Source organism: Rhineura floridana, chromosome 4 (assembly GCF_030035675.1).
Source record: "Rhineura floridana isolate rRhiFlo1 chromosome 4, rRhiFlo1.hap2, whole genome shotgun sequence".
Lineage (NCBI taxonomy): Eukaryota > Metazoa > Chordata > Lepidosauria > Squamata > Rhineuridae > Rhineura > Rhineura floridana.
In genome coordinates, this window is record NC_084483.1 from 165,823,653 (window position 1) to 165,840,438 (window position 16,786).

The window sequence follows — 16,786 nt, forward strand, 5'->3', positions numbered from 1 at the left end:
TGTGTTACACCACACCCCTATGGCAGCCATTTTGTGACTGGTGCCCCCAGGACTCTCAAAATTTAAAATGTGCCCTTTGGTCTCAAAAGGTTGGCAACCCCTGAATGAAACCATCACATGAATTCATATGACTGTTGTAACTGTGCAGCTTTGTTTTAATATTACTTGCTTTCATGTTACTGTAAAATGACAGCAGACTATTACAGTGGCAGTAGCAAGTACAGGAATACCCCGCTATACGGATCTTCACTTTACGGACACTTGTGAGTACGGACGTATTTACAGTAGCACCATTCCCATTTACGTACACTTGCTTCACAAGAACGGACACTTAACGGCGTGACGCCACCGCCTGGTCAGTTTCCAACTACAAACTTTTTCTTAAAATAAGGCCTACTGTGTTTATTTTAGTTATAAATGCGTTATTTACATCAGTTATGCCCGTATATGACAATTGCAGTGCAGTATATGCATCGATAAATGAAAAAAGGTAGTGCTTCACTTTAAGTACATTTTCGGTTTACGTACTCACTCTGGAGTATTCCTGTAATTGCCAGCAGATAAGTTGATCCTTTGTCAGCTGGTCTTGGACTGAAGTCATAGGCTAAGAGCGCTTCAGCTTGCGCCAAAAGGCCTGACCCTCTGTCAAGGCGTGCTGTTACACAGTACCTGTGAGGAAGACAAGCAACTATGAGGAGCCACAGGTGAAAACAGCTAACAACTTCCCTCCAGACTCCACCTCTCAAAAGTGCTGATTAATCCTTTTGAATTTAATTGTATCACCTTGCAACAGCATTGCAAAGCTTTGTCTACCTGTGGTCTATATCATAGCTTTGTTAAGCTATAAAACATACATAGTAAGAGCCAGAGTAATCCAATAGCACCTCAGCAAAATTGGTGACTTGGGGATTCTTCCCACAAGACACTGAAAGCAGTTTCCCCCACATCTTTAATGCAAGTCTAAACCCTACCTTCACTAGAATTTGTATTTACTTTTAAAATGGCTCTTTAAAGTAGCACAAGAGAGGGTCAAATGTTCCTGTTTTGGTAGACTTGGACATGTCACTGTGTGAGGGGTTGGCATTTTCTGGTTGGCAGGCCATATCCTGGTCTCTTCCCCTTCTGGGCCACTTTGAAGGTGGGTGGGGCTACCCACCTGTCAACCATCCCGTGTCATTATTTATTTATTTATTATTTTATTTATATCCCGCCCTTCCTCCTAGCAGGTAACAACTTCAAGGAGGCTTGCTATTAGTGCTGATTGGAGCTGAGAGCTTGCTTTCAAAGGAGCTTGCTGTGAACCCATCTTTGTCAAATTGTAGGCATGGGTTGGATTTAAGGAACAGTCAGGAGCATACTTTAAGCTTTCAAGTGTTCTCTTGCAGCTGTGTCCTTACCTTCCACACACCTGGCTTCAAATATGATATCAGGTGTGGGCAGGTGGCCATAGTTTGCTGAAAATGGCCTGGTCACCAGCCAAATTATAACCCCTGGCAGGTTTAATTTGGCCAATGGGCTGGGGGTTCCCCATGCCGATTCTGTAAAATTGTGTTCTTGCCTACTTCACAATATTATTGTGAATAAATAAATGACACAAAGAATTGCACTCATATCCTGCATGTGGACTTTCCATAGGCATCTGGTTGGCTACCATGACAACAGAATGTTGGATTAGTTGGGCTGATCCAGCAGAACTCTTCTTAAATTCTTATGCAAGCATTTATCTCACATATTGTTTCAGAGAAGAGGATCAGGAAGATTCAGTTTGAAAAGGGACCGTGCAAATTCTAGACTCTAGCCCTAAAATCTGTAGAATACCACAGTTATTCATGGTGGATTAACAGCAATGGTTTCAGAATTGATATAAGAAGTTCATGCTCAAGCTAAGCATGGTAGATGCTTTGCTACTTTAAGATGTTGTTCCTCCTCAGACCATGCATCTAAAATTTTAAAACAAGTCCCAGTAATATGTACAGCTGTGATGAGTCACAGGGCCACTATAATTATTGAAGCATATTGTATAAAGTAAGTGGCTATGCACTTCTTTGTATTCCCTGAATCAAGGTATAGACTATTACTCAGCTTTCTTCACTTTTCCTTCCTAATAGCTTTAGACAATGCTTCTTTGTTGCATTGAGCAGTGATGGCTGTTTGAGTTGGGTGGCATTGCTCTTGCTATGCTGTGCTGGCATGCAGACCTAGGTCAGCTTTCCTCAGGGACACAACAGAACAGGTTGAGTCATTAGTACAGCAGTTATTCTTTACTTTTTCTGATACAGTTATTCATAGAAGTCTGTTCATGTCTCAGATTTTCCCTGACCCATAAGGTTGGTCTCTGTTTTACATGTTTGAATCCTCTGATTTTCTGTTTAAGCTTTTATATGGCTGTTTTATTGGTTTTAGGTTGTTTTTGGTTTTTAATGATATATTATTTGGTTTAAACTACACAGCTGAGAGGTTTTTGAAATTTTAAGTGGTTTATAAATGCTCTTGTTATGTTGTTGTTTTCATTTGTTAGTTGCCTAATACCAAGTGGTCTTTAGACAATTTCCAGCAGATTTAAAAAACATACAGAAATTTAAAGTAAGAATCATAGTTAAAAATACATACAAATAAAATCTAAAACTCTTCAGTACGGTAAAAGCCATACATAGTAGCCAATAAAAACTTAGAAACCCACCAAATATTTTTTTTAAAAGAATAATTGGAACAGCACATGTCAAGGGCCAAAGGCCTGAGTGAAGAGAAAGGTCTTTGCCTGGTGCCTAATGATGGGTAGAAGTGGTGCTAGGTGTGTCCTGCTGGGGAGACCATTTCAAAGCCACCACTGGAAAGACCCATTCTCCTGTTGCCACCCCCGAGCCTCCTGTGGAGGAGGCACATGAAGAAGGACCTCTGATGACAAATGCAGGGTCTGGGTTGGTTCATATGGGGAGAGGCGGTCCTTGAGGTCCTGAGCCATATAAGGCTTTATAGGTCCAAACCAGCACTTTAAATTGAGCCCAGAAAGTAATTGGTAGATGGTGCAGCTGTGCTAGAATTGGTGTTATGTGTAGACCAACTTACCCTGGTCAGCAATGTGGCCACCAGATTCTGCACCAGGTGCGGGTTCCAAACCGTCTTCAAAGGCACCTCCACATATGATGCATTGCAGTAATATAACCTAGAGATTTTTAATTAATTAATTAATTAGTATCACACCCTTCCTCCCAGCAGGAGCCCAGGGCGGCAAACAAAGCACTAAAACACTTTAAAACATCATAAAAACAGATCTTAAAATACTCTAAAACAAAACAGCATTAAAAACATTTAAAAAAAACAACCTTAAAAAAGGGTTAAAAACATTATTAAAAAACATATTAAACAATTCTGACACAGATGCAGACTGGGATAGGTCTCAACCTAAAAGACTTATTGAAAGAAAAAAGTCTTCAAAAGGCGCCGGAAAGATAGCAGAGATGGTGCCTGCCTAATATTCAAAGGGAGGGAGTTCCACACGGTAGGTGCCGCCACACTAAAGATTACCAGAGCATAGACAACAGATGGGGTGCAGCTGGGCCACCAGTCAAAGCTGACAGAACGCACTCAGTGCCACTGAGGCCCCCTGAGCCTCAAGTGGCAGTAATGGATCCAGGAGTACCCCCAGGCTATGAAATTTTAAGTAAATAAATACAAATAAATTAAAGCAATAGGATTCTCAGCTCTTTGACTCCTTGTATGTTGACTGCACCTTTTGTAGTAATGCTGGGCTACTTGTTCTCGACAGTTACTGATTACAAATGGGACCTGAAACAAAACGTTGCAGCGTGGAGTGCTGTCCTTCAGTGTTCCAGTCAGCCAACCATAATGTAGGATATTTTATTACATTCTCCCATGTGCCCCCACAAAATTTCACCTACATATAGCATTCTGTGTACACCGAGCACAATATCTCATTGGAGTATATTTGTGTTTCTCTCCCCCAGCAGTATTTTTTCCTTAAGATTGTAATTTTACAAACCTTGTGGTTTTTCATGAGCCTGCTAATACTTCCTTTTTGTACAATTATGATGATTGGCTGCATAAGCAACAGCGTTCACAGCCTGAACATTGGAAATCGAAGGAGTAATTCTGCATGAGTAATATTTACTTGTTTATAAAAATACTTATATATAGTACCGCAGTTTCATAAAAAATACTGAAGAGGGGTGTGTGTTTGTGTATTTATATCACACACACAATGAAAACATGAAAACTATCAGAATCATAAATCATGGCAATTAATGTGCTGAGAATCCTAGCATAAAAGGCAGTCTCTTCATTTTTAATTAGTTTTTACTTCAGTTGACTAAAACTACCATAGATCAGTCTAAGCCTCATCCAGGCCCTCCTTTTTCTAAATCATAATAATACTTTTTTGTGTGATTTATAAGATGAACTGTTTTGCTGTCTAGACAAATAATCACTGCAGTTGCTTTTTCTGTAACAGTGACCTACTTGCTTATACTGTAAAACTAATCTGCTTTGACAGTAACCCCAGAAAATGTCCTTCCTAGATTGGTTCAACATGGCTGTAGTATTTTCTCTTAAAATCTTTTTTGTCCTTCACCAAAATCAAACCATTGCAATGTAAGATTCATATGCAGGGGCAGGGTGTGGTCTCCTAATGTTATTAAGTATTTGTACACTTCCGTCTTTATCCTTGAATTAAGACAAACGTTATCTCACTAAACCAGCAATTGCCTATAACTAGCAGTGGTCCCAGTTCTTGTCATGTTCACTTCTGTATCATAACTCATTGCCTTTTGTTGTTGTGTTGTATAGATGATAATCTGTTAACATTTTGTTCTTGTACAGCATTTGATACAATGGAAATCTTGGTATTACTAGGACATCTGGGTGCTACCATAATAAAAACTATACATTATAAGAGAACTTACTACTTACGTTTTTAATTCAGATTGAATGTAGTGTTGTTGCATTTGGTTTTAAAATATAAGGATATAGTGAGTCAGGTACTGGGGGGCGGGGGAAGAATCTTTGGCAGTGCGTGTAGATAAAAGGCAGCTTTTAAAAAATACCGTCAGGGCAGTCAGCAGGTTGTTATAATGCCTGTATGTGTGTGACCAAACATGGCTGTACTGAGATTGTGACAGGCCTGTTATCAGAAATATATATTTGATCCTAGTGAACTACTTTTACATTCCATAGAAAACTTGGCAGCTTTAAGAAAGGCGGGGTATAAATGTAATTAATAATAATAACAAGTTTTTCCCCTTCAGAGTTCCCTTCCATATCAGACAAAGCAGCACCTTAACATGTATTATATGCAGAACCATAATACATTAACACCACAGCATCATCCATTTAGCTATTAGACTTGCTCAAGCACATTCTCCAATCCAGGACATGGGATATTCCTGTCACTGTTGCTATTCACCATTTTGGGCTCCATCCAGTGTGATTTAATTGCATAGGATAATAGAAAGCTGCCTAATACTAAGTCAAGCCATAGGTCCATCTACTCACTATTGTCTAAACTGACTGGCAGCCGCTTTCCAGGATTTCAGACAGTGTTCTCTCCCAGACCTACCTGGAGATGTCGGGGTTTGAACCTTGGACCTTCTGCATGCAAAACAGATGCTCTACTGCTGAGCTACAACCTTCCCCACACTGCATTGTGCAGTGTGGTGGAATTTCTAAACTGGATATGTTATGTTTCTGTTCAGTGTTCAGCAATGAAAAATGAAGCATTGTGATACTTATTTATACCCTGCTTTCAGCCTGAAACAGACCCTTCCAAGCTAGCGTTGTTCAAGAGAGACTCAATGTGAAAGTGTGGCTTCTATAAGCTAAAGGTCAAGTTGGAAAAGATCAGTGAACAGCTTTTCATAGGCTGACTCTTCTCTAAACCTTTTCTGTTATGTGATCATCATAGCGAACTGATGGCATAGAAAGCATAGCAGCTGCATGTTATAGTAAGAGTATTTTGCGTAATCCTTTAAGTCAGTTCCAGCTGTGTCTCTGAGACATGAACATGTTAAGGCAAGATGCACTGAGTAGTATTAGGCATACAGATAGTTAAGCTACAAGGAAAATTCAAGCAAATGTGAGGTTACATTTGGTATACCATGTAAAGTAGTCTATGGAGGCAGTTACACTACTGAAAGCAAGCGTAAGAAAATATATTGAGTGTGGTGTAGTGGTTAAGGTGTTGGACTACAACCTGGGAGACCAGGGTTCGAATCCCCAGAAAGCCATGAAACTCACTGGGTGACCTTGGACCAGTCACTGCCTCTCAGCCTCATGAAAACCCTATTCATAGGGTCACCATAAGACGGAATCGACTTGAAGGCAGTACATACATACATACATACATACATACTATATTTTTCAGAGCGCCCTATAACTGATACTGAGCGAATGTTGGATCTTCTGCAGCGCTATGGAGTCCAGAGAAATGAGGTCAGGTTCTTTCTTCGCCATGAACGGTCCTCTAACCGAGAACCCGGTAAGTGATATAAATTACCTTTTGTGAGTGCATTGAGCACAAACCCAACCTGAAAGCCATAAACTTGGGAGAGGGCACAATGGGTCTTCATGCAATTTTCTTTAACATAGATCAGGGGTGGGGAACTGTATCTCATGGGCAGGCTTGATTCTAAGTTTCCCCAACTCTAACACACCATTTTGGCTGGTGGGTGGGACATGACATCATGAGAAGTGTCTTTCTTTGCTCACGGGATTGAAATCAAGCTGAGCGGATAAAGCCACAGGGCTTTGTAGATGCTGTTGACTGGTGATGCCTGCAAACCCCACTTTCAGCAGGGAGTTGTGTCTTTACCTTCCTCACACCTGATGCCATATATGACAGTAGGTGTAGGGCAGGTTTAAGGCCTTGCAGGGCAAATTTGCTGGGCCTAATTAGGCCCACAGGCCAGAGGTTCCCTACCACTGCCCTGGAAGTATATGTTTTGTTGTTGTTATGTGCCTTCAAGTCGACTGTGACTTATGGCGACCCTATGAATCAGCGACCTCTATTGCATCTGTCGTGAACCACCCTGTTCAGATCTTGTAAGTTGAGGTCTGTGGCTTCCTTTATGGAATCAATCCATCTCTTGTTCGGCCTTCCTCTTTTTCTACTCCCTTCTGTTTTCTTGATGATAGAAGATGCCTGATCACTTTCCTGAATGTAAAGCACCTAGGATTATGAGATGCAGTTTTACTCTTTAATGCTCTGAAATCTCTTATTAGAGACTCAGCTGCAGAGACATTCATATTTTCCCCATCTGGATAAAAGTTGTGTGCTGTACTGATCTCATTGATTTCAGTGATACACTGATTTCATAAAGCATATTTCCTTTTGCTTGCTTCTATCTGCATTTCATTCCTGAGCATGACTCTTCTTTGATTGCCCAGCTTGCATATCATTCATGTACTAATTAATCAAGAAGTGCTTTCTGCTGTTTTGTTGACTAGGACATGTGTTTGAATTTTTGTCACTGTTGGCAAACTAGCTATGGTGTAATGAAGCTAGAGTCCCTGTTTTACAGACCCATCCCCATAATTGTGTATTGAAAGCTGAGTTTGCTTGGCCTGCTGCTATGTTTTGTAGCTTGTCTACTTTAATTTTCATGAAAAAGTTATTTTTTGTTTCCCTTTTGTTGTCCCCTGCATATCTGACAAGGTTAATACATTTATTGCACAGACAGCATTTTACATGGTGGGGCTGCAGTTATGCTTACACTGACTTCCAAATGTTGTTGGATGACTTTGTACCTAGCCTGCAAACCTTGAAGAGGGAAAGTTAATATTGAAAGTAATCCTTAATTTTTTTTAAAAAAAAGTCTTTTCTTTTGGTTCATTTTATACTTAAAAGGGAGTGGACCAAGATTGCAGGATCCAAGCTTGAAAAGAAATGGTGTAAAAATGCCTGCTGAACGAAGAATTGAGAATGGAGTAAGTATTTAGATTAAAATATCTTAAATGCAATCAAACAAATTTATTTTTTCAGGACATCTCACTGTGAAGTTAGAAATATTTGTAATACTTTCATGGTCAGTTCTTACAATGAGTTAATTGGTTCAATCACAGAATAGTATACTACGACTAAAGGGATTTGTCATTTTTTATGAGACTTTGCTTTATTTTGTAATTGTTTATATTTTTTGAAAAGCATGTAAACTCTCCTTATGTGGGAAATCCCAAAGTGGCTATAAAAGGGGATGAAAACCCTCTTTCCAATTAGTAATATGTGATCAGTCAAATCTACACAAAAAGTATTGATTTGGGGAGGAGGCCCAGCAAAAAAGCAGTACACCTGGTAGTACCAGAAGCTTCATGCTGCAAGACACCCAAGAACTGACATAAGGAAACAAATTGCTTGAATAGCCAATCTGTTATATAAAGTGTGAGGCTTCTGGTCATTACTGGTACCTTAATTCAGTAATTGTAAATAAGTCCACAGATGTCACTAGTCCTCAAAATGTTTACTAGCCTGCTCAGAAGCCATTGTTGTTGTGTTGCTGCTGCTTATTAGTTGCTTGTTACCTAAAAGGACTCCAAGCGACTTAACATTTAAAAACAATATATTATACCATAGAGAAAAATTCACGTAAAACATTGACATTTTCATATAACACCTACTATATATATATATATATATATATATATATATATATATATATATACACACACACACACACACATACACACACACACACACACAGAGAGAGAGAGAGAGAGAGAGAGAGAGAGAGAGAGAGCGCCTGCATTTGCATGCTGGCAGCAAAGAAAGGAAAATATCTCCTTCACAGCCAACATGGAAATGCAGGCTACTAGCCTCTTAACAGGCTACAATGGGGGCGGGGGAGGGCTGACAGAAGGGGGATGATCTGTCCCTCTTCCACCAGCCTGCTCACCCATTGGCATGGAATTCATGGTTGCCTGTGGCTAGCTGGCAAATTGTTAAAGACAAGGCTATCTCAGGAATTGAGAAAATAGTTTTTAAGAAAAAGATTAAAAACATCACGTTTAAACTCTGGGGGAGAAGGGGAATAGACATGCACCCAGTAAAATGTTTGTCTTAGAAATAGCTGGATAGGTTTCTCTTTAAGCTCACCATGTTTGAGGTTAGAAAAAAATGTCTTCCACACTCCCAAGTCAAATTGCAAGCATCGTGTGTTTGTGTCATGTCATTGCCTAACCCTCCTGTAGTACCCTCCGTTGTTGGGTAGTGCACCTGTTTTTGACTTGTGGTACTCATTGAGTCAACAACTGCAGCACTGGGGGACTGGAGAATACCTCCCCTGCGAATGAGTACCTGAGCATCTGGGTGCTTGCTTGCTTGCTTCTCTGGGTTGCTGTGTCTTGAGACAGCTGAAGTACCTGGTAAGTGCTGCAAGGACTGGGACCCCCTGCCTGACCCTGACTCCAGAGAGAGGCTGCAGTCAAACTTGCAGCTTCTTGCATCAGCTCCTGGCTGGGTAAGGGGGCTTAAAAGCCTAGCTGCCCTTCGGTGGCGGGTCTGCCGCCACTGGGGGGTCACCCCTTCAGAACCACAAGGGTGCTACCCCCTTCTATTTTTTTTTTAAACTAATCCGGAGGAGATTGGTAGTGCGGAGAGTGTATGGTGCATGTGTAGTTCCTGTGCATTGAAACCCTGTGCAGTGAACTGAATGATAGGAGAAAGTCACCAGATGCCTTCAGAGTGAGAGTCTGTAACTGGCAGAAGGGTGTGAGATGGGGGAGTAGATGTGCCCTGTGTGAAAGATATTGAGTGGGTCTGACTGTTCCCAATTCTCTCAGAGGCCTGCTGGGGTAATTGGTTCAGGTAGGTTTTGTTGATGGGCTCTTGTTGGGTCCATATCTAGTGTTTAGGAGGAGTCTTAGTAAGGAGGAACATGGGTGATGCCACCTCGATTTCAGTGATAATGGGTAGCCATGGAGAGGTAGTGAACTACCTTAGAAGATGAAGGCAATACTATCTATGCCTTGTTCCTTGCTCCCACTCCTCTCATGGACAGGTTCCTTGTTGCTCATCCGCTGTGTCCACTGGTCTGTGTGTACTGTTGTTTAACACCAGATCAGTACACAATAAGATCACACTCAAGGTGCCAATTTGGTGTGCATTACTGAGACCTGGGTGGGTGAGCTGGGAGGAATTGATCTGACCCAGCTTTGCCCACTTGGATACTCAGTGCAACACCAGCACAGGCTGCAGGGACGGGGTGTGTGGAGAGTAGTTGCTGTGGTCTACAGAACTTCCAACTCTGTCCCCAGGAAACCACTCTGACTTGGAGCTGGCTGTGAGGGCCTGCACCTGGTGTTGGGCCGAGGAGACAGTAAACTGGGTTGCTGCTTGTGTACCTTTCACTCTACTGCCCGGCAACTTTTCTGACCGTGCTGGCAGAGGCCGTCTCGGCTGTGGTATTGGAGGAGTCTGGAATGATAGTCCTGAGTGATTTCAGCATCCATGCTGAGACTGCTTCTAGAGTTCCGGCTCGGGACTTCATGGCCTCCATGACGACCATGGGGCTGTTTCAAGTTGTCACCGGCCCAACACATAGGGCAGGGCACACCCTTGACTTGGTTTTTGCTCCAGATGGAGGAAGGGGTAGTCTGGAGATAGGGGGGTTTGATGTCACCCCATTGCCATAGTCAGACCACTTCCTGGTGAAGTTTAGACTTATAGCTCTGATTCTCCCCTGCAGGGGTGGTGGACCGATTAAGTTGGTCCACCCCGGAGGAATTCACAGGATTCCTGAATGCCCTGGGGGAGTTCCCAGTAGATAGAGCAGGTGGCCCTGTTGAAGGCCTTGTTACGCTGTGGAACAGTGAGACACATCAGGCTCTTGACACAGTTGCCCCCAAGCACCCTCTCTGGCATTGTGCAGCCCAGTTTGCACCTTGGTACCCCAGTGAGCTAAGGGCAATGAAACAGGCTGAATGACGACTAGACCGCAAGTGGCGAAAGACATGCTGTGAAGCTGATCGGGCATGAGTAAAATATCATAACCATGCGTACTGTGTGGTGATCAGGGCGGCAAAGAAGGCCCACTTCTCTGCCACCATTGCATCCTCAAGTTGCCATCCAGTGGAGCTTTTCCGTATTGTCAGAGGTGTGTTAACATCAGCTCCAGGAAATGGAGTTTTAGACCCTTCGTAGGCCCACTGTGAATTGTTTGCAAGGCACTTTGAGGGTAAAGTTTCTCGCCTCCGTAGCAATCTTGATACCCCATCCACATCTACTGTAGTGCCCAGTGAGGTGTCCAGTGCAACGTCTGCTGCAACTTCTTGAGAACTGTTTCAGTTGATGCAGCCTGATGACATGGACAAGGTGCTTGCAACAGTGCGGTCAGCAACATGTCCTCTCAACCCTTGCCTTTGTTGGCTTATCAAAGCTTGCTGAGGGAATTTGACTGAGTGGATCCAGAGTGTGGTGAACGTGTTGTTGCTGGAGGGAGTGGTTTCCAGCTGCCCTGAAAGAGGCAGTAATCTGACCACTCTTAAAAAAGCCCACACTGGACCCATTGGTTTGTGACAACTACTGACCGGTAGCAAATTGAGAGGGTTGTGGTGTAGCAATTGCATGTACTCTCGGATGAAACAGGTTATCTTGGCCCATTTCATTCTGGGTTCAGGCCTGGTTAGGGACTGAATTGGCCTTGTCCACCCTGATGGATGACCTTTATCGGGAGAAGGACAAGGGGAGTGCTGCCCTATTATTCTTACTTGATCTCTCAGTGGCTTTTGATACCATTGACCATGGTATCCTTCTGGGCCAACTTGATGAGATGTGTATTGGAGGCACTGTTTTACAGTGGTTCTGATCCTATCTTCAAGGTTGTTTTCAGACAGTAGCATTGGGTGATGGTCTTTTGTCCCCTTGGCAGTTGTGCTGTGGAGTGCCGCAGGGTACCATCTTGTCCCCCATGATGTTTAACATCTATATGAAGCCCCTGGGAGCAGTCATCAGGAGATTTGGGATGAGGTGTCAGCAATATGCTGACGATACTCAGCTCTATTTCTCTGTAGCATCTGAACTGGGAGAGGCCATGCAAGCCCTGGACCTTGGTGGTAGGCTGGATGAGGGCCAATAAACTGAGTCTGAATCCTAGCAAGAAGACGACGATGTGGGTTGGTGGTTCCCGAGTTTGGATAATTGGTCAGTTGCCTGCTTTGGATGGGGTCGTACTCCCTCTGAAAGAGCAAGTCTGTAGTCTGCAGGTGCTTCTGCCATCTTTGTCGCTAGAGGCCCAGGTGACCTCAGTGGCTAGGAGTGTCTTTTACCAGCTTCGGCTTGAAAGACAGCTGCAGCCATTTGTGGACCGGGATAGCCTGAACACTGTTGTCCCTGCACTGGTAACCTCAAGGCTGGATTGCTGTAATTCACTGTATGCGGGGCTCCCTTTGAGGTTGGTCCTGAAGCTGCAGCTGGTGCAAAATGTGGCGGTGAGACTGCTGACTGGGGCAGGGTATCACCAACATGTAACCCCGCTGCTGAAGGAATTGCACTAGCTACCTATTAGCTACCGGGCTAAGTTCAAGGTTCTGTTTTTGGTGTACAAAGCCCTATACAGCTTGGGACCAGGATACCTGAAAGATCGTCTTATCCCTTATATACCCAGTCGATCACTATGCTCTGCAGATGAGGGCCTCCTGCAGATACCATCTTATCAAGAGGTCCGTTCTGCACAACTTAGGAAACGGACCTTTAGTGTAGTGGCACCTACCCTTTGGAATTCCCTCCCCTTAAATATTAGACAGGTGCCATCTCTATTATCTTTTCAGCACCTACTGAAGACCTTCCTCTTTCAACAAGCCTTTTAAGTAGAGACCTTGTCCCAGTCTGTGTCTTGTGTTGGAATTGCTTTTTAATATATTTTTAAACCTTTTAAAAATATATATCTTTAAAGCTTTTTTAAAAGGTTTTTAAAGATGCTTGTTTTAATATGTTTTTAATGGTTGTTTTGTTTTAATATATTTTAAAATCTGTTTTTATGATGTTAAAGTGTTTTTAGTGCTTTTGTTTGCTGCCCTGGGTTCCTACTGGGAGAAAAGGTGGGATATAAATCTAATCAATCAATCAGTTCAATCAATTTATTTTATATACATGCACACACGCATGCATGCCTACATGCAGTAGGGTGATGGCTGGATGGTAGTAGCTTCAGTTGGGGATTGGACATAGATGACCTCTGAGTATTTTCTGGTTTGGTGATTATCCAGAAAGCACTGGAATAAAAGTATATTGGTAACTTTTATCTTCATGGGCTTTTGAGTATCCTTGCTTGTACCTTTTATCCTGTCCCCAAAATGGTACAATAATCAGGCCTTTAATTTTGAATCCAGATGATCAATATATTGCATAGGCTTCAACAAAATACAATGCTTATACCATACTTTGATGGATATTGTTTTTAATAACTGAAGGTCAATGCTCCTCGGATGGATATGACTCTAGCTGAATTGCAGGAAATGGCATCACGTCAACAGCAACAGATAGAGGCACAACAGCAAATGCTGGCTAGCAAGGTTTGTTGAAATACACTTTTCTGTAAAAATGACCTATGAATAAAGACATATGAGAAAAGCAGCTTTTTAAAAAATATGAATCTTGTTAAGTGCTAAATATTAAAAGTGGTTTCCTTGGATTTCTCACAATAGCCTGCTTGGGCAGAGAAGTAACTGTGGACTCAGAGCTGTGCCTTAACTTTGGCCATGGCTGTTCTTGAATCTAAAGCAAAGTTGGGGAATGGAATTCAGGCATCTTCGGTGTCATGGTGTTTTGTTTTTTAAACACATATATGTTCTAGAGAATCTGTGGTTTCCTAAAAGCTTATTAGGAGTTCTCAGCTGAGAAGGTCAGTAACTAAAGATAAGCTTCCCCAAAACAGGTAGCTGGGAGATCTATCATCAATCTTTTAGTCCTTTTTGAAAAAGGCAATCACGTGTCTGTTGCCCCAAACCCTTTCCTTGAAAGCTTTTTTTAATTATTCAAATTGTCTCCTCAGTTAATGTGGGTGGAGAAAGATAGGGAGCCCTAAATGATCTGTTTCATTTTGCATGTTCATCTTTCTTTAGTTTTTGTGGGGGTGAATTTGTAGTAATTAAGTGAACTGTGGTGCTCACTATTGTAATGCTTGTAAGATGCTCTAAGTTTTATCAATTCCAGAAATTGTATGTCATTAATACATTACCATTAAATAACTTATTTGCAATAAGCATAATGCTTGTTTTATTCACCTGTAGGAGCAACGGTTAAAATTTCTGAAACAGCAGGATCAACGGCAGCAACAGCAAGCCGCAGAGCAAGAAAAGCTCAAAAGATTGAAAGAAATTGCTGAGAATCAGGAAGCCAAGTTGAAGAAAGTGAGAGCTCTCAAAGGTCATGTGGAACAAAAACGGCTCAGTAATGGAAAGCTAGGTGAGCTATTAGAAGCTTTTGGATGACTGGTTTATAACTTGTTTCAAGTTAGTTCCTATTGGAATAGTTACATATTGGCTGCATTCACATGTAATGCTAAATTGGTTTGCTCAGCAAACAATGAGTTGTCTCGCAGACGAGCAGACAAGCCACAGCTTGCTTCTCCAAAGCTTGGTTTATTTTCCAGCCACTCTTGTCTTATGCCCCCATAGCTTGGTGAGAATCTAGGGTAGGGTGGGCAAACAAACCATGATTAAGTAAGCTTTGCGGTCTAGACATAATGTTAAACCATAGTTAAAACAACCCTTGGTCTGTGAGCCAGCAACAAACCCATGTTTTCACATTGTGGTTTGTGATTATTCTGGTTTGTGGCTAGGCTGGTTTGGATGCTCACACAAACCACACTTAGGCTAAATAAACCACAGCTTTTAAGTGTTATGTGCAAATCAGGCCATTGTGTTTGTTGGATTTTTTTATGTATGCATGTGTGTGCTTCATTAACTTTTCTGTATTCCTGCTTTAAGAGCAATTGTTTATATTCTGATGCCCTTTTTATTCAGTCATTCATTGCTTTTGCATGTCACAGAATCTATGATTTAGCATGATGTACATGAGGTTATGAAACTGACTAAAAATAACCATTAGTAAACCACAACACTACAGTTTGGATGACATGACAGTTCTAAGGGAAACTGTGTTTCTGAAGCCCTCCTCCCAACCATATGGGAGGGGAAGAAGGAAGTACGACTTGTGCACTTTATGTTAAATCATGGTTTAGCATGATATGCAAATGTAGCCACTACCTTGCAGACTTTTTTTTAACTTGATTACTTATCTCATGCCTGGAATTCAGCATCTAATAAATAGGAGAACGTAATGTTGTTGCTGACTACATATTAATAGGTGTTTAACTTTTAGATTTCATTTTTTGTTCTACCATTTTTTTATGTAGCACTTTCTCCTTCCCTTCTGAAATATGCTTTCTCATTCATGGTCATTAATGGCATAAAGTGCATCAAAGTCACCTCACTGGGTTTTAAAATCCTCTTAAATATTGGTGTACTGACATTAGATCATGGGTGCAAATAGGAATGATCTGCTGGCAGTATAAAGGAGATAGTAAGAAAATCTTTGGAAAGAAACCGTTTTCCAGTTCCACGTGTGTTAAATTCAAACAGACATCAAACATCTAGTATACTGTTGGAGCTACTGTTATATCAATGTACAATAATGTTACTGTTGTTCTTATTTAGAATTCCTGCCTCTTGATTTGGTCATATGTTGATTAATATTTACGTAATTTATTTTACCATTTATTGCTGAAAGTGTAAAGCAGAAAATGGACAGTCTTGAATGTTCCTGGTGTATTTCTTAAGGGATGCCACATTTTGCTTTCTTCAGATCAACAAATCCTGAGAACGGAGTTGCTAACTGTACAGTGCCCTTACTCATCGCTGAATTGCAGGATTGATACTATGGCATTAAATTAATCAATAATTTCCTTAAAACAGTTTCTTAACAATTTACTATATCGAGAGAACTGTTTCATTTTGCTAGATTTCATTTTTGGTTCTAACTAGATTAACATGGCTGCTGCACTGAAAGTTAATACGTACTGTTAGCTGTGCTGATCTTGCCAAATGTGGGAGACAATATACAGTAGTTGAAATGGTACCTTTTGTTGGATCAGCTAGTCAATTAAAACTGATATGATTTGAATATCACATTATTTGTACATAGACAGCAAAAATAAAATTTGATCTTCTTATATACCCAAGTTGATGACTACCTGAACAGATACTGAAAATAAAGGAAATAAGAGCATATGTGCCTGATCCTGAAAGATGGCTTGGGTTTGAATTTCTTTTAACCTTTCAGAAATAATGTTATGAATAAGCTTTAGAATTTGTAGTTTATCTGTTACCATTTCTTTTTAGGTTTCATGGGACCCATTTTTTATTTTGAACATTGTTTTTATAAATGCTTTGGAGAGTTGCATCCAATAACTAATACCATGTAAATAATATTGGTATTGATACTCACATTGTTTTGATATGTTACGTTTTGCAAATGGCTGGAACTTCCCAAACCAAACTTACCTGTTCCTGTCTTCAAATACAGCAGAAAGTGTACTATAAGTAAATTTAACTTGGGACATGATTCTCTCTCTCTCTCTCTCTCTCTCTCTCTCACACACACACACACACACACACTCACACTCACACACACACACACACACACAGTATTTATAGCTCCTTTATGAAGCAGATAACTGCTTTAGTTCAAACCATGTGGCACTGCCCAGTGGCTAACTAGCTTGAGGTCTCCTAGAACAAAATCTCCTTCCTCAAACATGTTCAGGACTCAAATAATGCACAT

General features: G+C 41.3%; 1 protein-coding gene across 2 annotated transcripts in view; it reads left to right on the forward strand.

The window, feature by feature from the left end:
• TP53BP2 (tumor protein p53 binding protein 2) overlaps positions 1-16,786 on the forward strand; it is a 72,077-nt gene that overhangs the window by 32,181 nt on the left and 23,110 nt on the right. For both annotated transcript variants that reach the window (XM_061625082.1, XM_061625083.1), the window contains exons 3-6: positions 6,377-6,490; positions 7,859-7,938; positions 13,414-13,515; positions 14,233-14,407. In XM_061625082.1, coding sequence (XP_061481066.1) covers positions 6,377-6,490; positions 7,859-7,938; positions 13,414-13,515; positions 14,233-14,407 — 471 coding nt within the window. The remainder of the gene's footprint in view (positions 1-6,376; positions 6,491-7,858; positions 7,939-13,413; positions 13,516-14,232; positions 14,408-16,786) is intronic.